This window comes from Pipra filicauda, unplaced genomic scaffold, assembly GCF_003945595.2.
Source record: "Pipra filicauda isolate LSUMZ 115617 unplaced genomic scaffold, ASM394559v2 scaffold245_size1146780_pilon, whole genome shotgun sequence".
In the NCBI taxonomy this organism is placed as follows: Eukaryota; Metazoa; Chordata; class Aves; order Passeriformes; family Pipridae; genus Pipra; species Pipra filicauda.
In genome coordinates this window covers 972,130-993,471 of record NW_024104360.1, presented here as the reverse complement: position 1 = coordinate 993,471, position 21,342 = coordinate 972,130, and the positions used below count along the sequence as shown (strand labels likewise).

Here is a 21,342-nt window from a genome sequence, read left to right as displayed (position 1 = left end):
CACTTGGTAATCTGGGAGTTGCTTCTTATTCAGCCAATCCCAGCAAAACCAGCCATTTGAATAGCATGGTAATACTGATTTTATTTCCCCTTGAACCTAACCAGAATTTTAAGACTGTGTGTCCTCTCTTCCCATTCTCTACTGAACATTGCTGCTAAATACAAAAATACCATCCCTCAAAATACTGGAGTGAGTTTGATTTGGAAGTCTTTTCTGCCAAATTTCACTTCGCCACCAAGCAGCTCTACAAACCCAGCAACCCACAGGAGATCATCTTCTTTTGGGCACCAGAGAATTCTGAACCTGTTTATTTCTGGTTGCACAGATGGGTTGCTAGATATAAATCCCATCCCAATTCAGATCATTGTGATAAACTCCCTACTACTTCTGCAAACTGTGATTCAAAGGAGCTCCCTCACTACATACCACTCTCTGGATACTCTGATATTCCTCCCAAAATGAGAAGTAGGCTCTTCTTTTGGTCTGTTATACCTGTTGATGTGCCATTTTCAGTTCACAGAAACTTGAAAGACAAGTATTCCCAGCCCATGTACTTCCTTCTTCCTTTGTATTTCATTAATAGAAGGGCAAGAAGAGGCAATTCACAGTCTATAAGCAAGTTGCCAAATTGATGTCTGAGCAGTCATTTGCAACTCACTTTTCTGGCCTGACTGCATGGCCCTTAAGAGAAGCCTATCATCCATTGAATTTCTCTCTTTTGTTTGGACAAAACATACACTGTACTTCCCACTATCCCCCTGCCACTGCAAAGTTGACTTGCTTTCCTTTTAGGAGACAATATCATTTGTATTCATCATCCATATATCACCAGATACAATCAGATATAAAGAAAGAATCATGAAATTACAACACACAAAAAAAAGCATCTTTAAATTCCCAGTCCCTAAGACTTACATTTCATTGGCTTTCCAGCTTTTCCCCTTATTCCTGTAATAGTCCTGCCATTCAAATCAACACAGAAGCAATTTGTCCCATAACACTGGAGTGGCAGAAAGTCTCCATCCTCGGTACAAGAGGGAATAAAAAGGTCTGATCCCGCAGGCAGACTTTGCTTCAGGTTTTGCAGGTTTCTCCTTTGCTTCTCACAATCAGTGGGACACCTTGGACGTTTGCCTGGAAGTCTTGAGCCTGGAATTTCCTTACCTGAAGTGTCCAAACACCAGCACTCTCCTGCATAGCACTGAACTTCTTCATACCTCCCTTCCTTGGTGCATGTTGGAACAAACAGATCCCTTGGCTCCTCACCACAGTCTTTGGATCCCAATGCTAGTTTCACCACTTCACCTAAATCTTCAGCAACGTTTTTGGGGACAGAAATCACTTGTTGAAGAAAAGTAAAGAACTCTGGCAGCTCCAGAACAGAGGAAAGGAATTTCATCGTGTTCTGATTGTCCTGTAGAGTTACTATGCGGCCAAAGCTGCCTACAAGAGGTTTACTCAAAATGGAACTGCCCTTTGATACCTCCAATGAAAATGCCTCAGCTGATTCCAGAGGGCTTTGGCTGTTATTCCTCTCTGACACATCCTCCTGTTGGAAAAATTGGCCAATGCTGTATTTCCCACTAGTGCCAAGTGCCCCTGTGAAGTTAAACTGGATCAAATTCTTCAAGAACCTTCCTCCGAAGAGGTTTTCCTGGAAACGCTTTGGATTGGCAGTAAATTGTAGTGCCACTTGAGCCAGCTCCCTTGATGGGAACATCCCCGTGATGGCTTCACTAAGGGTAGTTTCTAACACAGAAGTCTGGCTGACAAATGGGCTTTGTGCAACTGGGGATGACAATCCAGAGCCCAGAAACAGCTCCTTGAAGGAAGGAGGGCAGGGTCTTGAAAAGCCAGCTGTTTTTTCCGTCTGCTTATCTGGTGTGGAAAACAAACTGGACTGACTGAAGTACCCAGCAGGGCCATAAAAGAGCCTCGTCAAGGCCCGTCGCCTCTCAGAGATGCACCCTTGTTCTTCACCTAGGGAAAGATTTAAGAAAAAATATGCAAGCTCTGGTATCTTCCACACTTACAACTCTATTTCAAGCAGCTGGGGCAGAAATAACTCAGAAGTGCACATTAACCTGATTCTCAACTGTGCATCGTGCACATTGATATGGAAATTTGAACTGTTATTGCATATGCTATGTAAATAAAATTCACCAGTCAAGACACAAAAGGAAAGGAAATATTCCTTCCCTACGCCCGAGTTCTCTGCTCTGCAGGTTCTATTGCTTCCCAATGTAAATCTTCATTCCTGTTTCTATGGTTGAAAGAACAAAGTCTTTTCCAAATACTGTAACTCCCTGGTAGGATGCCTGCTGTTAATGGAAACCTCTGATGATCCAGGTGCAATATGTGAACCTAAGACAGAGAAACTTTCTGCAGAAGAACAGAAAGCTTTTTTGACCAATGCCCCCTAAGGAGGAATTTATGGAGGTTTCCTAACTAGATCTGCAGTTTCATAGTGAGGTGTTCATTTACAAGAGGTTTGAAAACAAATCGTTAAAATAAGCAGTAATAGAGTGCTAAGGACCATGGAGGGCATTCACAAGCAGGCTCTAAAGGAAAAAATACAAGATTTCAACAAAAGTAGTCAAATATCAGGGTATTGAGGGTACCAACAGTGGCCCTGGCCCCCCATACCCTGGGCTAAGCTATGTCACAGGTGTAGCTGCATCCAGATCCATCTGTAGATTCATACACAGGCAGCAATGGCTCCAAGTTAAGATGCAACACATCACTGAAGAAGGACTAAGTCATCAAAAAAGGAAAGACCTGGTAAATATAAAGACATTGAGAATCAGACAGACAGGATGGTTACAGCACTGACTGGATCCCTGGAATGCATGCAGCAGCTTGACTCATGTGCCACACAGTTACCTTTCCTTGAAAAGTAGCAGAATTATAGAGAAGGGATGCAAAAGTAGCAGAACTATAGAGAAGGGAGGCAAAAATACTGGAAGGACAGAACATATTTTCCATTAGGAGAGACCATTCAGTTTAAACAAAAAAAAAATATAAAGGTTTTCAAAAAACAGGATTCTCCACATCATTCACAGTAGACAATTATAATTCAGTATTTCTCACAGTACAGAGAAGTCCAGAAGTGGAACATGTAATTATGATAATGAAATTTATTGCTAGAGAGTGCTAGGAAAGAGAAAAGGTTAAGGGGCACTTAGGCAAATCCCTGGAAGATAACTCCATACAGGAGGGCTGAGCACAATGATCTGGGCTCAGCCTTCAGTTTGGGGCCCACCCTGCCTGCAGAAGGATATATGGAAGCTATGTGCATTTTCCCTGTTTCTCACACTTTCTCCCTAAGCACCACTGCTGTCCCGGTAGGAGACAAGACAGCTTTAGTCTGCTCCAGCACAGCCTTCCTTGGGCTCCCCACTCCATCTCCAATTATTCCATGACCAGGCAATATGACAAAGCAGTCATAAGCTCTGTTAACAGTAAGGATAAAAGGTGGAAATCTAAAAAAGCTGCTAAAATAGATAAGCAAGCAATCTGACATTCTGTGACTGACATCTTTCTCACTCCTCCTGTTGCACCATTGTCCTGCTCCACAGCTCCTGACAGGGGCTCAGGGTCCCTCCCAGCAGATTCTTTGCAAACACACTTTCTGTAGGATGGGCCCCTCCTGTTTTCAATGTTGGCTCGTGGTTAGAGGGATGGAGAACATTCCTCCAAGGACAAGTAAGTTAGTGCAAGCCACAATTCCGCAAGAACAGTAATATGAAACAAATGTAGGATCATGGTTCATAAACACTCTCCCCTCCTAGCCACCATTGAAAAAATCAAAGCAGAGGGAGAAAGAATAAACACAAAAGCACTGCTGGGGTGAATTTACTGTAAAAGGTCTGAAAAGCAGCACATCCCTTATCAGGACTGCCTGGTGCCCCAGGTGATGTGAGGACCCCACATGCTGCCCACACCTACAGCTCTGGCTCCTCTAGTGTTCATGGTGCTGAGTGTGAGAGCCAAAGACACTAAAGAATCATAGAATCATAGAATTATTAAGGTTGGAAAAGACCTGTAAGATTATCGAATCCAACCACTAACCCAGTACTGTCAAGTCCACAATTAAACCATGTCCTAAAGTACCACATCCACATGCTCTTTGAACATGAAATAAATCAGAGCAGAACTGGAGACACACACACGGAATGTAGGTGTCTGAAACAGACTGCAGCTATATCCTCATGAAATACCTTCTCAGGAGTTAATCTGCTAAACCTCTGCAGAAATTTTTCCCTGCTGAAATTTCCTGAGTCTGCCAAAAAAAGCTGCAAGCAGCCTCAAGTCATTGTCCCCCCTCCCTTTCCTCCCACAAAAATCATCAGGAGGGCTCAGCAAAGCACATTCAAAGAGAAAACAAGCAGTCCCAACATATGGCGAGGCCCCTCAGAGGTTCCCTTGCAATATCCTTGGTGATCAGCCTTGGAGGCAGGCTAATATTTTCATTTCACAGTAAGCCTGTCTGTGCCCAGAGCACTCTGAGCACTTGGATCTGTGACACCTAGGGCAGATTCCTCCTTCTCTAGCTGCATTGTAAGGCTGTGTCTTGCAGACAGAGCAACTTACTTTCCCCGAAGGCAGCCCCTGCATTAAGACCCTGTGCCCCAGACCTCCAGCACAATCCTGAATATTTAGGTAGTGCACTTCAGGGTGAGGTGTTTTAACTTTCCTCCTCCCCTCCAGCCCTTGCACATTTTTGCTGCCATTTCCATTTAGGGCACTGATTTGATGGTGTATTCTCTGTGGAATCTCTCAAAGCCCAAACCCATACAACTTTTTCTGAATTGTTTGTTGGGTGTATTCTTACTGGATTTGGTAGTTTTCATGGCAAAATACGCAGTGACAGAGATGGGGAAAAAGTGTTCAGGGTGGGAAATGACTTAGAAATTCCACAGCATTTCATCAAGGGAAAGAGGTAAAACCTAAACCACCATCACTGGCTTCTTTATATTATCCCAGATATTCCGACTTAAGGCCCCAGCTCCTGGAGTCAAGAAACAGATATCAGGGCTGCAAAGAAAAGCCTTGCTGCATGCAAAACTAAAAGGTTAAAGAGAAAATAAAATAAAACAAATATGATATTTAACAATTTATTAGAATGTGACTCTTAACCCCAGGGAGGTTTCAGGATCTCAGTTTTTGAACACCAGAACCCGTCAGAGCTGAGAAAGGAGTTGATCCTTTGAGTTTCCTTTACAAGGACGCCAAGAGATGGGCTCATGTTTCCTTTTCCAAACCTCACACCTACCACAGGCTGGGGGTTGTCCTCGTCTCTTTGTGCCTGGGACCTCTTGCCCCTTGGTGTCCACACACCAGCACTGTCCTCCCTGCTGGCACTGCAGTGGCTCGTAGCCCCCGTCGGCGGTGCAGGACGGCACGAAGGGGTGCTGGTAGCGCAGGGCCGCGAAACGCTCAGCCTCACACCTCGAGGGGCCTGCAAGGAAACCAGTGTGAATTAAGGAGGGAAAGCTTAGAGTTTCAGAGCCATCTCTGCTTGATGCCATTGTTTGCCTATCTGGGAGGGAAAAAAAAAAAAAAAGTATAATTTCCTAATTTTTTTCAGTGATATTTCAAGTACCAGCTCGAAACGCAACTTCTCCATCCCCTTTTTTTCCCCGGATAATTTGCCCCAGGGTTTTCTACTGCAGGTATTAATTTTTGAAAACTAAACAGAAGATAAAACCTCAACACATTTTTCAGCCAGAGTTGCAGGTAGGCAGAGCAGCAGCATCTCTCCCAGGGAGCTGTGCTGGAGGCTGAGGCAGCTCTGGCCCTTAATGCAAAAGTGAAGTTGGTCAACAGAGACAGATGTGCAGCTTGGGGGATTGATTTTGTTCTGATTTTGTTTCTGAAGAGAATGAGGCATTGCTCCTGCAAACAAATCTGCACCTGACTCTCGAGATTTGAGCTGGGCCCATCCCACTTCTTTATTTCCCTCTGCAGGGATATGAAGACCCTATTACTGTCAAGCTGGCCTTAATGGCAGAGACACCAAAAAATTCATAAAGCAAATTTTCTGGGCTATGATCTCTCCAATACAGGACTTTCATCTTCCAACAGAAATTTTGCTTGTTTATATAAAACTGAAATTCTACAGCCTAAACATCTCTTACTTTCAAGAGCTTTCCAGCTACACTCAGCTACCGGTTTGAGGCAGCGAGAGCATCTTATCAGAGCAACCTGCTCATCAAGGAGTCTGACAACTTTCCTAATGCAAGAGGCTTCAGGTGGCGGTGTGAGAGCTGGGTAAGTCACCAGAGCACCCCATCGGTGGCTGATGAACAGGGTCACATCTCCATCTTGTGGCTGTTACAGCTTCATCTGTTTTGACAGTTGCTGCAGCCCCAGCTACAGCCAGAGCTAAGCCAAAACCACTGTGCAGTGGGAGGAGGAAGACACTTTCCAGACTCCCCAGAATTATCAGCTTGTCCCAAAACCAGAAAAATGTGTGACTACGTGGTCAGAAGACTGACATCAGTATCTGCTTAATATTTCTAATGATGCAACTCCTTAGTGGGGGTCAGACAGCAATGTCAGAGGAGTTTTGGTGGGAGGATGAAGTATCATGCAGGGGTTTCAAACTTTCCTTGGCCAAGGCAGTTTTCTTGGGCTCTGGTGCAGGAAAGAGGAGGTACCTAACCTCCTGTCCCGCAGAGTTCACTGCCTGTTGGCAGAGAAACTCTCCCCATGTGCCTGCCCTGACCAGGAATGGGCCCAAGGACAGATCCAAAAGTTCAGCCTCAGTGGCTAAGGCACTACGAACTGTTGTGTGACCTCCTGGGAATGGAGTGTGTTGTGGTCAGTCTAAGATCCTTCCTGTTTCTGAGCATACCAACATAAATTAGGGAGCATTTTCTCAGGCTTTTAATTTAATAAATCATCATATCCCTCTCCATAATCTCAGGGCAAGAGATACAGAGGGTTCATGGGATTTCAACTGATGTGAACTAGAAGTGCACAGGAAAGCGTTGGTCAGAGGACACGTACAATCAGCTGGTACGAATGTAAGTGCAGAGTAAGTGTCTTAGTTACTTCTTACCTGTCTTACCTTACTTTTCAAGGTAAGAAGGTAGGTGCAGAGGATAAAAGCCAGCTGTAATTCAGAGTCTTTGCTTCTTGCACTGAAATTGTGTTGTTATAAGCTTTTAGAGTGAGAAACTCCTAGAACAACTCTCCCCAATGGCAGTTGTCATACATAAGCTACAAAACTGTCACCTTTTTTACAGGGCATCACCTGGGTGCTACTTACACCTGAACTGTCCAGAGGTGGCCAGCTGAACTGCCAGGAACCGCCTCTGGAGGATCCGATAGACGCCGGTCTCTGAGAAAGTGCGGGCGGGCTCTGCCGCGGAGAAAACTGTGTCGTAAACCTCATCAAGCAGCAGCTCCAAGCCTGGGAAAGACAGACTTTTAGCACAGAGCCTGGTTTTAAGACAAAAAGTAACCTGGTTTATGTCACCAGAGTAGCAAAAGTGGGAGACCATAAAGAAAAAGAAATCCGATGCTCTAAACAGGCCAAATGTGAAGTTATACTGCATAACCCTCATGTACCCAGTGCTGGGTGTCCAGGCACTACCTGTATGCCCTGACATCTATTAAAACAAGAAGGAGAAGCATCTTGTAACTGGTTGTTTGCTGTGGTTTTTTAAGGCTTAATCTGCAGTAAAGACAAGGATGGAATTTTGGAAACTGATGTTATCAAAACCAGTTCCTGGTCATTTTGGTTGCATACTAAAAACCAAGATGATCAGCAGGTTTCCTGTGCACAAATCTTTTGAGAACTTCTCTCCCTTCTGGGAATTAAATGTTGAAGTTCTTGTCTCTCATCTAAATTTTAAACTATTTTGCTTTGCATTTCTCCCTCTTAAAAAAAAAATAAAACAAAAAACCCTACAGTATCTAAGGAAGTTCTGGAAGTTCTCAACCTTCTAATTCCTCCTTGTTGAAAATAAAACATTCTTTCTTCTGAAGTGTCCCATCAACTATTAAGATGTCTAAAAGGTATCCTGAGGCTATGAGAGAAGAGGAAGAACCACCTGATGTCCCTGCTAATGGTTAAGGTGGTTGGACTAGATGTTCTGTAAAGGTCTCTTCCAACCCAAACCATTCCATGATTCTACCTGAGCAAGAAGAAAGACTTCATTCTCCAGGCCCTTTATATTCCTCTGTATTTGTTAATTGGACATATTGAATATGAGGCAGCTTTCTGGTTGGACAGAGGATGGACATTCAGAAATCCTATTCCACCATTCCAAAAGGGACAGGGTTAGCTCCCAGGCAGCATATCCACTTGATACTGACTGAAGTGGTGCTCCAAAGGGTAGGGTTTCATCAGTGAGCTCCAGCCTTTCCCATGGGCACTACACTGGTCACAGTCGTCTTACCCCTTGTAAGAATGAAATTGAAGATCCAAATGAACCTGAAGACTGATACTTGTTATTTGTCCTTTCCCTTGGGAATTCAACACCACCCAAACTAAAGGATTAAATGCTGGTGGGCACTTACCAGTGTCTGCCAACTCCCTCCCCAGGCTGTCCACACAGTGACAGTACCCAGAGATCTCCGGGAACTTCTCCCGCAAGGAGCTGAATGCCTGGAAAGCCCTTGGGAACCTGGAAGCAGAAAAAGCCTCCTGTGAAGAGCCCAGGGAGGGCCATCATCAACAACAAGCATCATCTATTTCCTTCCTGAATTTGTACAACAGGGGTGTCTGCATAAGGTCAGTACAAAACCCTTTGGTCTCCTTTTGGCAACCAGGCTCTGACATGATCCAGATCAGTGTTCCAGCAGGATAACAAGTCTCCTAAATGCCATTTTTTAAAGAAACACATGACAATCTCCCTTCAGACAGATTCCTGACCCTTCCTAAGCAGCCACCCAGCATCTAACACTCATTTTCAATTCGATTCTCAACTTTGAAAGCCTGCCAAAGAGTGTAAAATAGAAGGGCGTTGGTTTAATGTTATTATAGGACCCATATAGTAGCTCCTTCCACAAATCTGCACAGGATGGCAGAAAGCCTAAACAAACAGGTTGTTCCCCCTTCCCTACATGCTACGTGTGCTTTCTGCACTGAAATAAGTACAAAAGCTGATAAAAACCTCGTTAATATCTTTCATTTTCAGGGCATGGCTCAACAGATTAAGGAGAAGGTAAAAGGGTTTTTAATGTGCTACAAGTAAGGCTGACTTTTACTTCTGGAGATCAAAGAGATATTAGTTTCCACTGTAATATTCTAGGAGTGACAACAGCTAGATTCCAGGAAAGTAATGATTTAAGAAGGAAACTTAATAGGGTCAGAGTTGGAAAAAAACACAATAAATGTGATTTTAACTGACAGATATCCTAGGGTTTCTCCAAGCAAAAGATAAGTTTTTCTAGCTTCAAAGTGCTAGGTTCCAAAACAATCATATTATTTTTCGGACACATTCCCTTATCCCGAAATATGATAAAGGTGTGGTGCCGCAGCTGCATGGGGCTTATTTGGGAAAAGCTAGCAACAGGGAAGTGAAATTTTCTGCTCAAGACATTCAGAGAATTACACAAATTAAGTTTTTACCAAGGGAGGACACTCAGCAGCAGATTGGGCCCAGATTAACTGAGAAAAAGCAGTTTCCAGCCACCCTGTGAAACTGGGACTGTGACCAGGTTCAATTCCAGTGCCACCCTCCAGCAGCCTCAGGGATGTTCTAGCACATGCAGCCTGAGAACAGCAATGAAATGCTTGTCTGGCTCAAAGATGGTGCTCAAATGAGCAGAGCAGAGCAAGGAGCCTTTGCCACCTCCAGGACTCTGACTGAATAATAGAACATTTTGGGTTGAAAGGAACCTTAAAGATTATCTAGTTCCAACCCCTGTGCCATGGGCAGGGACACCTTCCATTAGACCAGGTTGCTCAGGGTCACATCCAGCCTGGCCTTGAACACTTCCAGGGACAGGGCATCCACAACTTCTCTGGGCAACCTGTTCCAGTGCCACACTCACAGGAAAGAATTTCTTCCTAATATCTAAGTCTAAACCTACCCTCTTTCTGTTCAAAGACATTCCCCCTTGTGCTATCACTATATGCATTTGTTGAAAGTCCCTCTCCATATCTCTTGTAGCCCCCTTTAGGTACTGCAAGGTGTTATAAGGTCTTCCCGGAGTCTTCTCTCAGCCTGTCTTCACAGGAGAGGTGACTCCTGAGAGCTCTCCCACCTCCCGTCAGGAGAGCTGAAAATGTTACTGCTTCCTCCTTCTTCAGGACATCAAAGCACAGGCTTGGAAATGCACAAAGTAACAGCAACCTCCGTCAGAGGAAGGGGCTGGTAACCTCAGGGTTGTCCCAGTGTTACCCAGCCATGCTGTCATCTCAGAACTTGCACAACCCTGTGCAGTGCTGCTGTGTTCTGGCACCCTTCCATGTCTTCAAATTAAAACCTACTGACTCCCCCCACTTTGGATTGTCAAATCCTGCTCTGCTGCTGACAATGGCATGCTAAAAGCAATCAAAATGTCATACTTCACAGAACAGAGGGACTTATGTCATGTATTTCTGTGGTCTTTAATGTACACACATAACATAAACGTGCTTGGGGTATTTCAAGGCCTTTCAGCTCCCCTGGATTATCATGCAGCAGCCACTGCCTAACTGGGAATATGATCTCTACTCTGCACTGCTCATGTCCTTGGAGTTCATTACCTCAGCATCTCAACACCTAGCTGAGTGAAACAGGATTCAGTGAAAAAACTCTGCATGGTGCTTTCCTTCAAAGTTAAGAAGTCACAATTATGCTACTTTTATCTGGGGCAGCTGTATAGTCATATCCTGTCATTCTGGTTATTTTTGTTCCAAGTTGAGAGTACAGGTAAATAAAGTACAAACGGATATAAATTAGGCCCGTACAAACAAGAGGGCAGAACTTTTCTCACCTTATGTGGAAAACTCACTTCCTAACACATTTTTTTTTCTTTTCTCAGACTCTTTTTAACCACAGCCCTTACAATGAGTAGCAATAACTCACAGTAGCAATAACACAGAGTTCCTCATCTATCAGAGCCAGGCCAAAACAATGGATAAAGCAAAGGTAACCACATTTAAGTTATGGATAAATTTATAGTGTATCTATGTGTTTCAACAAGAATATTTGCACTCAAAAATACAGGAAAGTAAATAAAAGCGAGATTGTTAATCTTGTCTTTAAACTTTGAGTTGCTCCACTGGTTCCACATGAACATAAAATATGGGTTAAAATCCCTGTTGTACTACAGTTCTTTCCTATGGAGCTCATCCCTTCAACTCTGTATTCTGACCCCCTCTTTTTTTGAGAAGGGATAGATAATGACACTTCAAGCAGGAGTAGTGTGAAAATAAATATATTAATGACCTGAAATACTCAGATATGATGGTAACAGGTTAAGTCAATGCCATAATTAGAAAGGTGTAGAGCTGGGAGTAAAATAATCCTGCTGTGATTAATTATATGGCACAGACACAATGTAAATCTAATCTCACAGGTCTTTGCAGACAAATCTCCCAATGGGAGGAAAAAATATACCAATTTAAAGCATTGATTTCTCCTCTGTAATTGCTCTTTTAGAATTTCCACACACCACAGGCCAACAAAGAAAACAACCAAATTATTTTGCTCTTGCCAAAATAACCTCTCCTGAAGCTCTGACAAATTTGCACTGTGCATTTGGGCCCATCCTTCAGTTTTGCTTAAATTAAAAAAAAGAAAATAGAAAAATTGACATTTACAATAAAATTGCTTTGCTGCTACAGAGTCAAGTCAGAATGAGGCATTACATTTACTCCACTGGCCTCCAGCAGGGAAATGTGTTGACTGAGATACCCCTCATGAGAGACCAAAAGGTTTCTCTGGAGAGTCTGAACATCTGTGCCAAAACAAATTCCTCCCCCTTCAGTTCCCATTGCCTCTCCCTTGTTTCTCCATCTCAGTATTAATTCCAGGTCCATCTCAGTATTAACTCCCAGCTTCTCCACAGGACAACAGCTTCTTGCTCCCACAGATAAGGATTTGATCCAGCATTCTGGAGCCTTCCCCAACTCCCTCCAACTTCCTAAGGCCAGTTGTACACCAGCATAACAATTCATCACTTGGTTCTCCTGTGAGCAACCCTGGCACTGCCTAAACAGATAAAAGTTTCCCATCATCACATGGAACTTCACCTTTGTACCTTGCCTCTTGTCTGTCCATCCATCTCTTTTCATCTCCCATATGGAACTGTCTTTCCTACTTCATATATATATCTGAATTCCTCTGCTCCTTCTGTATTTATCTCATTTGGTGTTGTCCATGTGAGAAGTAGCCCTGTCTACTTTTCCAAACACGGATTGCAATGTGGCATCCAGTGCTGTGTGAAGACACACTGCAGGGATGGAATACAATTTTTTAAAAAAAATCAGCAAATTTAATTGAGAAGGAAAAGGCTTTCTACTGGGTCCATTCATTAACAGAAAATAATATCATGTACAGTCACAGAAGGGTTTCATGTGGGGGAAAAAAAAACACAAAAAAACCCAGTAAGACACTGTGCCACTTCAAGTGCCTGGAAGAGGTATGCAGGACTGTTTCCTGATTCAGAGGCCTGAGCTCTTACCTGTTGTAACTATGAACAAGATCAAAAAACATCATGTCTGTTGTATTGACAAACTTGCACTGGACAGGCAGAAACTCTCCATCTGCTGAGCACTGTGGGGGACTCTTCTCCCCAAACCCATGCAGAATGCGACGGTCTCGGATCTCACAGTTCCCTGGACCTGATAGGAAAAAAAGGTAATGTTATTGGGTGTTTTAACTTCCCCTGAACAGCTGAATAGCAGCCCCACTGTTTGGAAGGGGTTTACATTCATTACATTGAGCATGGACACTGAGGTGCATCATCTTGTTTTTATGAAGAGCAGGGAATTGTACTCAATAATCTTATAAGTCCCTTCCAAGTTGATATATTCTTTGGTTCTATGAAACAGGGACTTCAATGGCTCAGTTAACTACCTATAGTTCTATAGACTGCAGTGCCCAGGTTCCTGATTTACCACCTTTCATTCACGCCAAGCCTTTCAAACCTACAAACCCCACCATTTTGTTGAATATTACTTACACCGTGCTGGCTTTCCTCTTTGCCTGGTGCCATAAATCTCCATCCCTTCTGGATCTACACACCAGCACTGCCCCAGCTCCATGTCACACTGCACCTCATCAAAAGCCCCTGAATCCAGGCACTGAGGGATGTAGGAGATGCTGCTGCTGTTGATGTATCGACTCACCAGGATCCTCTGCTTTTGCAGCTGGCAAAAGGACAAGCCTGAAGCACCAGAGAGCAGCACTGTTAGAGGAGGGTTCTTATTGGGCACTGAATCATTTATTAAGATAACATCTGAGTTTTTTTGGAACTATAAGTTCTGAGTCTGCCACCCAGATGTTGTGAGAACTTTGATGAACTTGAGGTTATGAAAATTGGCACAGAGAAACCTACCACAGATGGGGTTAAAGCTCTCTAATTCAAAAGCCATTACACTAAATTGATCTTTCATTCACAATTTACCTTAGTCTGACGTTCATAAATACAGACATCCAGGTGTATCAGGATCCCATGATTAGCCCTGAAGAAACTCCAGAACTTCCACTAGTCCCAGTAAATCGTAACAAACTAGAGTTCATCAAAGTCTAGGGCTAACTTATTTTTCATTTCAGCAGTTCAGATGCAGATTTAAACAGTTCTTTACCCAATCTGAACAGAAATAGAACTTGTGACTTACAAGATATGGGATATCCACTCTGTCTGCTGCCAGGTACCTCAACACCATTCTCATCCACACACCAACAGGAGAGACCATTCCTACTGCACTGGACTGTCCTGAAGGAGATCACAAGTAATATTTTTTATTTTGTGAGTGACAGAGTCCTCAGTCAGCACCAGATGCAAAACTATAAAGCAAGCCAAACAACTTCAAGTACTTTAACATCACTAATAAGGGAATCAACAAGGGCTGTGTTTCTGGTGACTCTACTCGATGGGAGCTCTTAATTTTAGTAATTCTATGAATTCTTCAGGAATTGCAGATATGTGATTTGAAGTCATTAAGGAAGCAAACAGGTAGGACAGAATCCTGATCCTCATTATCTGAGATTGACCATACATTTTGAGATAGTTTCTAAGTCAAATCTAGAATGGCCAAAGTTGCCACCAGAGGCAACAAGATAATAGTAGAGAACATTACAATCTGTACTCAGCCTCAGCTTTAAGTCATTGGCTTCTTGCACCTTCAAGCAACACACTGCTCTCTAAATCACTGTTCTCCATACACTTTTTTGTTCCTTTACTGCCTTTAGAAGGAAACCCAACTGTGCCACTTACAGCAGTGGGTAACTTCTCAGTCAACTTGTTTGAGCTGTGCCAGCTGGCACACACATTCACCTACGAGCATATGTAGGATGACAGCAGCTGCATTGCACAGCAACATGCACCAAGTATTTAACATGCAAATAATACTGCCAAGACTAGTCTTAGAGATTATTTCTTAGATATTATTTCCAGCAACAGGGAATTCATTCAGGAGAGGCTGGATCTGCAACATGGCTCAGTGAAGTCACTTCAAGTCTCCTGCACTCATCATCCTCAAGTCCACTGATAGAGAGGCTCTTCAAAACAGGCTCAAATTTCCATCAGCAATGAAAGGTGACCTCATATAACAGTAGATTAACAGCAGGAATGAATTACCTGAACTGGCCATCTTCTGAGCACTGAGGAACGTAGGCTTCTCCTGCTGAAAAAGCCTTTTCCCTCTGAAGTTCGCATGGACGCAGTGGTTGGGAATCCGTCTGATACTCTGAAAGCAGCAAGAAGATAAAAACGTAAGAGTGATTTCACCACAAACCTGTTCTTACCCTGCTAGTGCCAGCACTGCGTGGTAACAATCCCAGGTTCATGGGTCCTCCCTGGTTGTTTCCCCAGTGCTTCTTGTGTGCATTTCTGCGTGGGACAGTGAGAGGGAGGTACTGAAAAAATTTGCTGAACTGCCAGCTGCAGGATGAGCACATGGTGGAGATGCTCGTGAACCCCTTTCCAAGGCCTGTGTTTAGTTAGTCTCAGCTCTGTTCTGTACTGGCACTGGTAACTGTAGATTTAGTTGTGCCTGTGATCACAAAAGAGCCCTTTGCCATAACCACACATATCACTATTAAAGTTTCTGAGTATTCTTTATTGAAGTCACTCATTATTTCACCAAAACAAGAGATATTTCTTCTTAATCTCATGAACAATCTAAGAAGAATCAGTCTAGCAGTAGTGTCAAACTAATTCATAATAGGAGCACTCTCAATTTTCACTGGGGTACATGATCAAATACTGAAGCCACCTAGCAAAGAAACAGTCAACTTCTCAGTTCTTAACGCATTCAAAGCTGCATTTGCTGCTGTTTTAGAATGATGAAATTCAGTAAGTTCTTTTTCACAGAACAAATTAGTTGATTAGACACTTTCCCCATCCTCAAAATCTGAGTAGTGTCATGCTCTTAAATCCACTGACTATTTATAAAAATACTGCAAACAAACCCATAGGTACAGTGATTTAGACCAAAGGTTCACTTGAGCTAGTATTTGTTCTGAATGTGACCACACACAGTAGTACAAGTACATCATAAGTATTCTCAACACTTTTCACCTTCAAATATAAATTTGCAGGTCAGGGAACTTCTGCAGCCACAGATGGTTCCTGTGCATCTAAGACCTCTCAAACACAGCTGTTTCTGTGAGTTTTTACTGTGTCTCCTTAAGACCATGTGAAAATTTTCATGAAACTGTAACATTTCACATTATCTCATACACAGACAACTACACGTAGGCAAACCTCACCATTTTCACCTCAAACATGACTCTGAGTCAGTTGCTCTGGGATGTGTGGAGATCCTTGTGTACAGTGCTGGAGAGGATCCACCAAGACATATGAGTTAAAAGACTAATTCAGTGATTCAAATTGCTGGTTGTGCAGGACTATCAAACTCAGACCAAAGAACTAGGGGGGTGCAGCACTCAGGTTACCCAGTATCTTTAGGTTCAAGCCAAAATTAGATGATGGCACATACAGGTAGAAGATGTAATCTTAGGACCTTCACATCTCTGCAGCACCACATCTGCAGCACCATGTCTGCAGCTTTTCTTACCCAAGCTCCTTCTCTAGCCCAGTCTGTTCCTTGAGAAAACTTTTTTTTCTGCCCAAAATCCAGGTGTGCTAACTCAGATAAACCTGACCACTTAAGATCCTTATAGTTTAGTATTTAACCTGGAGCCCAGACTCAGTTTGCACAGCATACAATAACTAGCTAAGTTTGCAGCGGGCAAGAGTCAAGATAATCATATATGTCATCAGAAAAACACACAGAGCAGCACAAAGATCACAGGACCACAGTCACCACTGTACACAGGCAGAAGAAAAGAACAAGAGTACTTACCAAATATATTGGCTGTTACTATGCTAGTAAAGCAGCAAAGAAGGGCGCAAAATGGGATGGATCCCATCTCGCGACGGGATTGCTCCATCCCTTCTGTCAGGGAGGCAGCCCTGTGCACCCCGTGTGGCCTTCACCCGCCTTTTTATAGCAACCACCACATGGATGGGTTCACTTAAGTGCTAGTAGACTGGGCATAAAATTGGGTGAGTGACGCACACGATGCTTCTGAGAAAACTGCAAGAGGCTCGTTCACCTGGAACTGCCCTCATGGTTCTCCTCAGCCAGTTCTCATCCCTGCTCCAGGGAGCACGACTGAGCCCGGTCAGTGGAGAGGAGAACAAGTGGCAGCAGGCACAGCAGGTGGCAGGGGGGGACTCAGTTACCTCAACAAGCAAATTGAGCACATTGACATGACCCCAGGCAGAGCTCTGGTTCTCACCTGCACTGGGGCGCAAACAGTATCTGTTCTCACTATTAGAAGTGCACTATTTTGCATTCCCAGAGAGCCTGAGCCTGCTGAGGGACAGGTGAGAGTTAGGCCTGCGAGTGCTGCAGCATTAGGAGTAAATAGAATTCATAATGTGGTTATTTATTAAGTGAAAAACAGGATGGATGCAGCTCCATTGACTGAAGTGAATTGAGGGTCAGAGTCAACCACATTCAGTCTTTTGCCTTTACTCTCATTTGCACCATGCACTTTAACACAGTCAAGAATCTGACAGAAGCAGCTTTGCTTCTTGGGCTATTCTCCAGCTATAACATCTATATGACCATAAAGCTTGTTAAGCCAAGCTTTTTGATACTAATTGTGTGCAAGATCCTCAACCTAAAATATGTCAGAAATATAATTTCCTTGGTTCCAGAGTATCACTTCTTAATTGTCGACCTCTTATGAGTCAGCATTTAGTTGCACCACGAATTATGAGAACCGACCCTCACTTGTACAAAGGTGGTTGGAAAAATAAGCCCAAAATAATTAGGTAAATAATAACAGCACATGTTTGAAGTTGGATTTGGGTGGATTTCAATAAAAAGTGAAAGCAGCACTGTTGTTTGTGATTCATGGGTACTAGACAGTCTAGAAATAACTCTATCTACTGTTACTCTCCTACAGACTAACACTGTACTAAGAGTGATCCAAGCATCCTTCTGTGTGGGCCGTAGACCACTGCCATGCCATGGGATTTGATGTACATGGTAAATATGATCTCAAACAGCAGCACGAGTTTGATTTAGCATGACTAGGTTTTTAAAAATGAGTGGGACTATATTTGGAATTTACTTTCAAGCAACCTACTCTTGACTTGAGAAAAGTCAATAGTTTGCCAAAAGATCAAGCTGAGAAAAGATGAAGAACATGGCCAATGCAGATGACAGATCACAAAATGGCAACCTTTAGAGGTATAAAGACAACAAATCCTGTAACAGCCCTGACTGAGCAGGCACAGACAGAAACTGAATTTCTGGATTAGCATAGCATTTGTAGGGAAAATACATGCAGAGCAAAGCAATCTGTCGAAATAGCCATTATTAACATTAGGGTGGTTGAATCAGGAAGGAAGTAAAGTTTGACCATGACACATATTTCTGACTCAAGGGTGCTTCAAGAGCACCAGGTTCATGTCTGACCCCCATGCAGTGGGGCAGACACAGGGAAGCAACCAGAAACAGCCCAGCCCAGTGACACAGGCTCTCCAGGGGCAGCAGGAGCTGTGCTTACAGGCACCACAATGGAACACACAACCAGAGTGTGTTGGGTGTGTGATACTGATTCAATCCAATTTTCTAAAGTTATTAGAAAAGTGTTATTCAGGTTCCTTGCACAGTAAGAGGGGAGAGAAGCAAGCTTATTAAGGTCACTACTCACTTTCCTCCTTTATTCTTTGCTACAAAAGGTTGATAATGGAGTAAGGCAGACAGGAAGCCAGGAAGGTATCAAAGAGCTATTACTAACAGAAAGAAGCACAAATTCACAATATCTGAATAGTGTAGGTTCCCAAGATGACTTTTATTTCCTTCTGAAACACTCAGAAAACAACCTCTGAGCTCTTCAAGTTAGGCAGAACCGCCAAGTCTCAGAAACCTCTTAAAAAAACAAAGTAAGAAAAGGAATTTTGGCAATTTGCATCCCTTAAACCACTTCTAGATGTGCGTCAAACCAAGGTGGGCATCTTGGTACATGCACGTTCAAGGGGATGTAATAGCCCATGGATTAAAAAGGGAAAAAAAATTGTTTACAGAGCAATATGTGCAATTCACATTCATCAGAGAAAAAGAGGCACTTGTCTGTGGCTGAACAAATACAAACCAAGAAAAGCTTTGCATGACCTTCAGTGAAGGGAAAATGGAATTTACCTCTATTTTTAGATTCTGAGAAAAAAAGGAATAGCATCTTAAATTAGCTCACCAATGAAGGGCAGAAAAGGAGTAAGCAAAAAAAGTCCCCGAGACCATTAAGCCTTAGAACTACCATGTCTTCAAAACCATTGCTCTAGTGCTGGAAATGAGGGAAAAGCTACAGCACACATTGGCAAAAGCTACTCAATCTGTACTACAAACTAGAACTGCTGGGGGAAAGACAAAGGTCAGTGAGAGGAGACACTGAAATCACAAACCTCAAGGGAGAAGCAGACATTTATTCGTTGTTCCAGTTTTGCATACACTTTCTTTGCAGAAGAGATGGTCTGTGCAACTGCAGTTTTTACATATCAAAAAGCCCAAGGATAAATGATTCCTGTATAAGAATACACAGACATCTGTAGACACAAAAAAGTTACTCTTACCCAAATAAAACTTGAGCCTGAGAAGTCAACCTTAGCTTAAGAAAACTTGAGGGAGCCTCTTGAATGAGGCAGCAAATCGGAAGCAAAAAATTTTACGAACTGAAAACACTGTGAAATCATGCCCACATCAATCAGTTCATTTATTTAAAAATAATAAATTGTTCTGTGTTAAATAAAGCACCAATATCAGATAGTTCTCTCACACATTTTAGGAAAACTATGTAAAAACAAGACTAACACCATTTATTATACTTACAGATAGACAACTAAGGTTTACAGTCAGTACATTTCTTTCCAAGACCTTGTGAAGCACTTATCTTTATCATCTCTGATTAAGTCCTCATGAGATGCAAAATTAAAAGATGACAGGATGACAGCCTCAGATAATACACCTTTCAGTCACTTTATACATGACGTATTCTTCAAATTGAAAGAATGGGGAAGTTCCAATAACTTCCATGTTAAACTTGGCTAGATCAGAAAAGAGGGTACAGGACTTGTCAATTGTTTTTAATTATAATTTAGCATAGGAGAAAAATGCCTTTGGTGACAGAAGAACCTAAAGAAGCCCACGTAAGAACATTTGAATTTGCATTTGTCCCTGGAGAAATCAACCATTTCTAGGCCAGGTAAAATCTTACTCATTGAAGATAATACAATTGTCCTCTATCAAATAGTACCACAGTGATTCAAAGTAGAAAAATATTTATTTTCACAACAACTAGGATGCAAGTTGGCTTGAAATCCCAAGCAGGAGTCAGATCTGCAACCTGCAGTGACACAAAGGATTTGCACCTTGAATCAACTGAATGTTTGACAAACACAAGCTGATGCAGTGAGAAAAGTCACCACCAGTCACACAAGGGCAGTAACAGAGTGCCAAACTCTGAGTGTTCATGGGACAAAACTACTTTGGGTCTTTTCAATAATGCAACAATTAACCTTCTCTGAACTGAAGGCAATGGTGTAGAGCCAATGGAGTCAGAAAAGAAGTTCAAGGACAAACACAACCCCTGCCACACAACAAAGGTGTGAATTCAGTAAGCCACCAATGAAAAAAGATGGATTAAACTCAAGGAGCACAAGCCTGTCAGGGAGTGTTTAAACTGATGGACTTCATAAAAATTTTGGTAAGGGAAACCTCAGTTTAACAGAAATGAAAGATTTATTTAGGGAAAGGCCAATTTGTACAGATATGACATTGTTTCTACTGCACATAAGACACTGGGCTGACCAGATGGTTGGCTTGACTCAGGAAACCTCATCTTTAAAAACTCTGTTAATTAAAAAAAAAAAAAAGTGTTTTGGTGTATTGCTCCAAGATCTGAATTTGGCCTTGCACCTTAAATTTGAGAGACCATTTTGGGAGGGTCCCTTAAACAATGATTAAAATGTTTCAGAATTAAAATTTTCAAGTCGGTTACATTTACGAACATATCTTTTTTTTATGTGAACAACAGAACAATTTTTCTGTATCAGTAACTCACTGAGATTCTGTCCAATTTCATTCATCTGCTGCTTGCCATTTGTGCCCTGGTCCACAGGATGTCTAAGAGAAGAACCTTCTTAGCATTGTTGGCTTATTTATTTTCTACCACAGCAGAGTGCGGAACAGCTTGTGGGCAATATTAAAATAAATCATTAAAAGCAAATTGAAGTTACTTTGTAAATGACACTGTACAAAGGCACAAAACACCCTTAGAAGGCCCATAAGAAGAGATGCCATCACTGTGAACATGCTGAAAAGACATTGTTTTTTAAGAAGCCAGTGCATTGCAAAACTCAAACCTTGAAATTGTTAAACAACAAAGCAGTTCAGGAATAGAAAAATCTTCCACTTACTTAGCTACACAGTAATTAATTCAGTACTGTAAAAATAATTTACTGACTGTATAATTTGCCTACAGGCTAAAATACAATTAAAGCTTTGCAATGTAGACAAATGAGTATCAATGACTGCACATAAGTTATGGACTACAGGCTAAACATGCAACTGAAGATTCCTGAATGCTTTAAAACATACTCAAACAACCACTAGCTCTCCAAAAGAAAAGTCCATGGAATGGGAGCCCAGGCACA

General features: G+C 42.5%; 1 protein-coding gene across 1 annotated transcript in view; it reads right to left on the bottom strand.

The window, feature by feature from the left end:
• The window catches only part of TG (thyroglobulin), a 146,922-nt gene extending 130,375 nt beyond the window's left edge, over window positions 1–16,547 (bottom strand). Inside the window, exons 1-9 of the mRNA XM_027712037.2 lie at window positions 16,481–16,547; window positions 14,752–14,860; window positions 13,790–13,887; window positions 13,132–13,335; window positions 12,631–12,790; window positions 8,533–8,639; window positions 7,277–7,420; window positions 5,276–5,461; window positions 916–1,980 (exon numbers count right to left, since the gene is read on the bottom strand). Of these exons, the coding sequence (XP_027567838.2) occupies window positions 916–1,980; window positions 5,276–5,461; window positions 7,277–7,420; window positions 8,533–8,639; window positions 12,631–12,790; window positions 13,132–13,335; window positions 13,790–13,887; window positions 14,752–14,860; window positions 16,481–16,547 (2,140 nt within the window). The remainder of the gene's footprint in view (window positions 1–915; window positions 1,981–5,275; window positions 5,462–7,276; window positions 7,421–8,532; window positions 8,640–12,630; window positions 12,791–13,131; window positions 13,336–13,789; window positions 13,888–14,751; window positions 14,861–16,480) is intronic.
• Window positions 16,548–21,342: the final 4,795 nt, after the last annotated feature.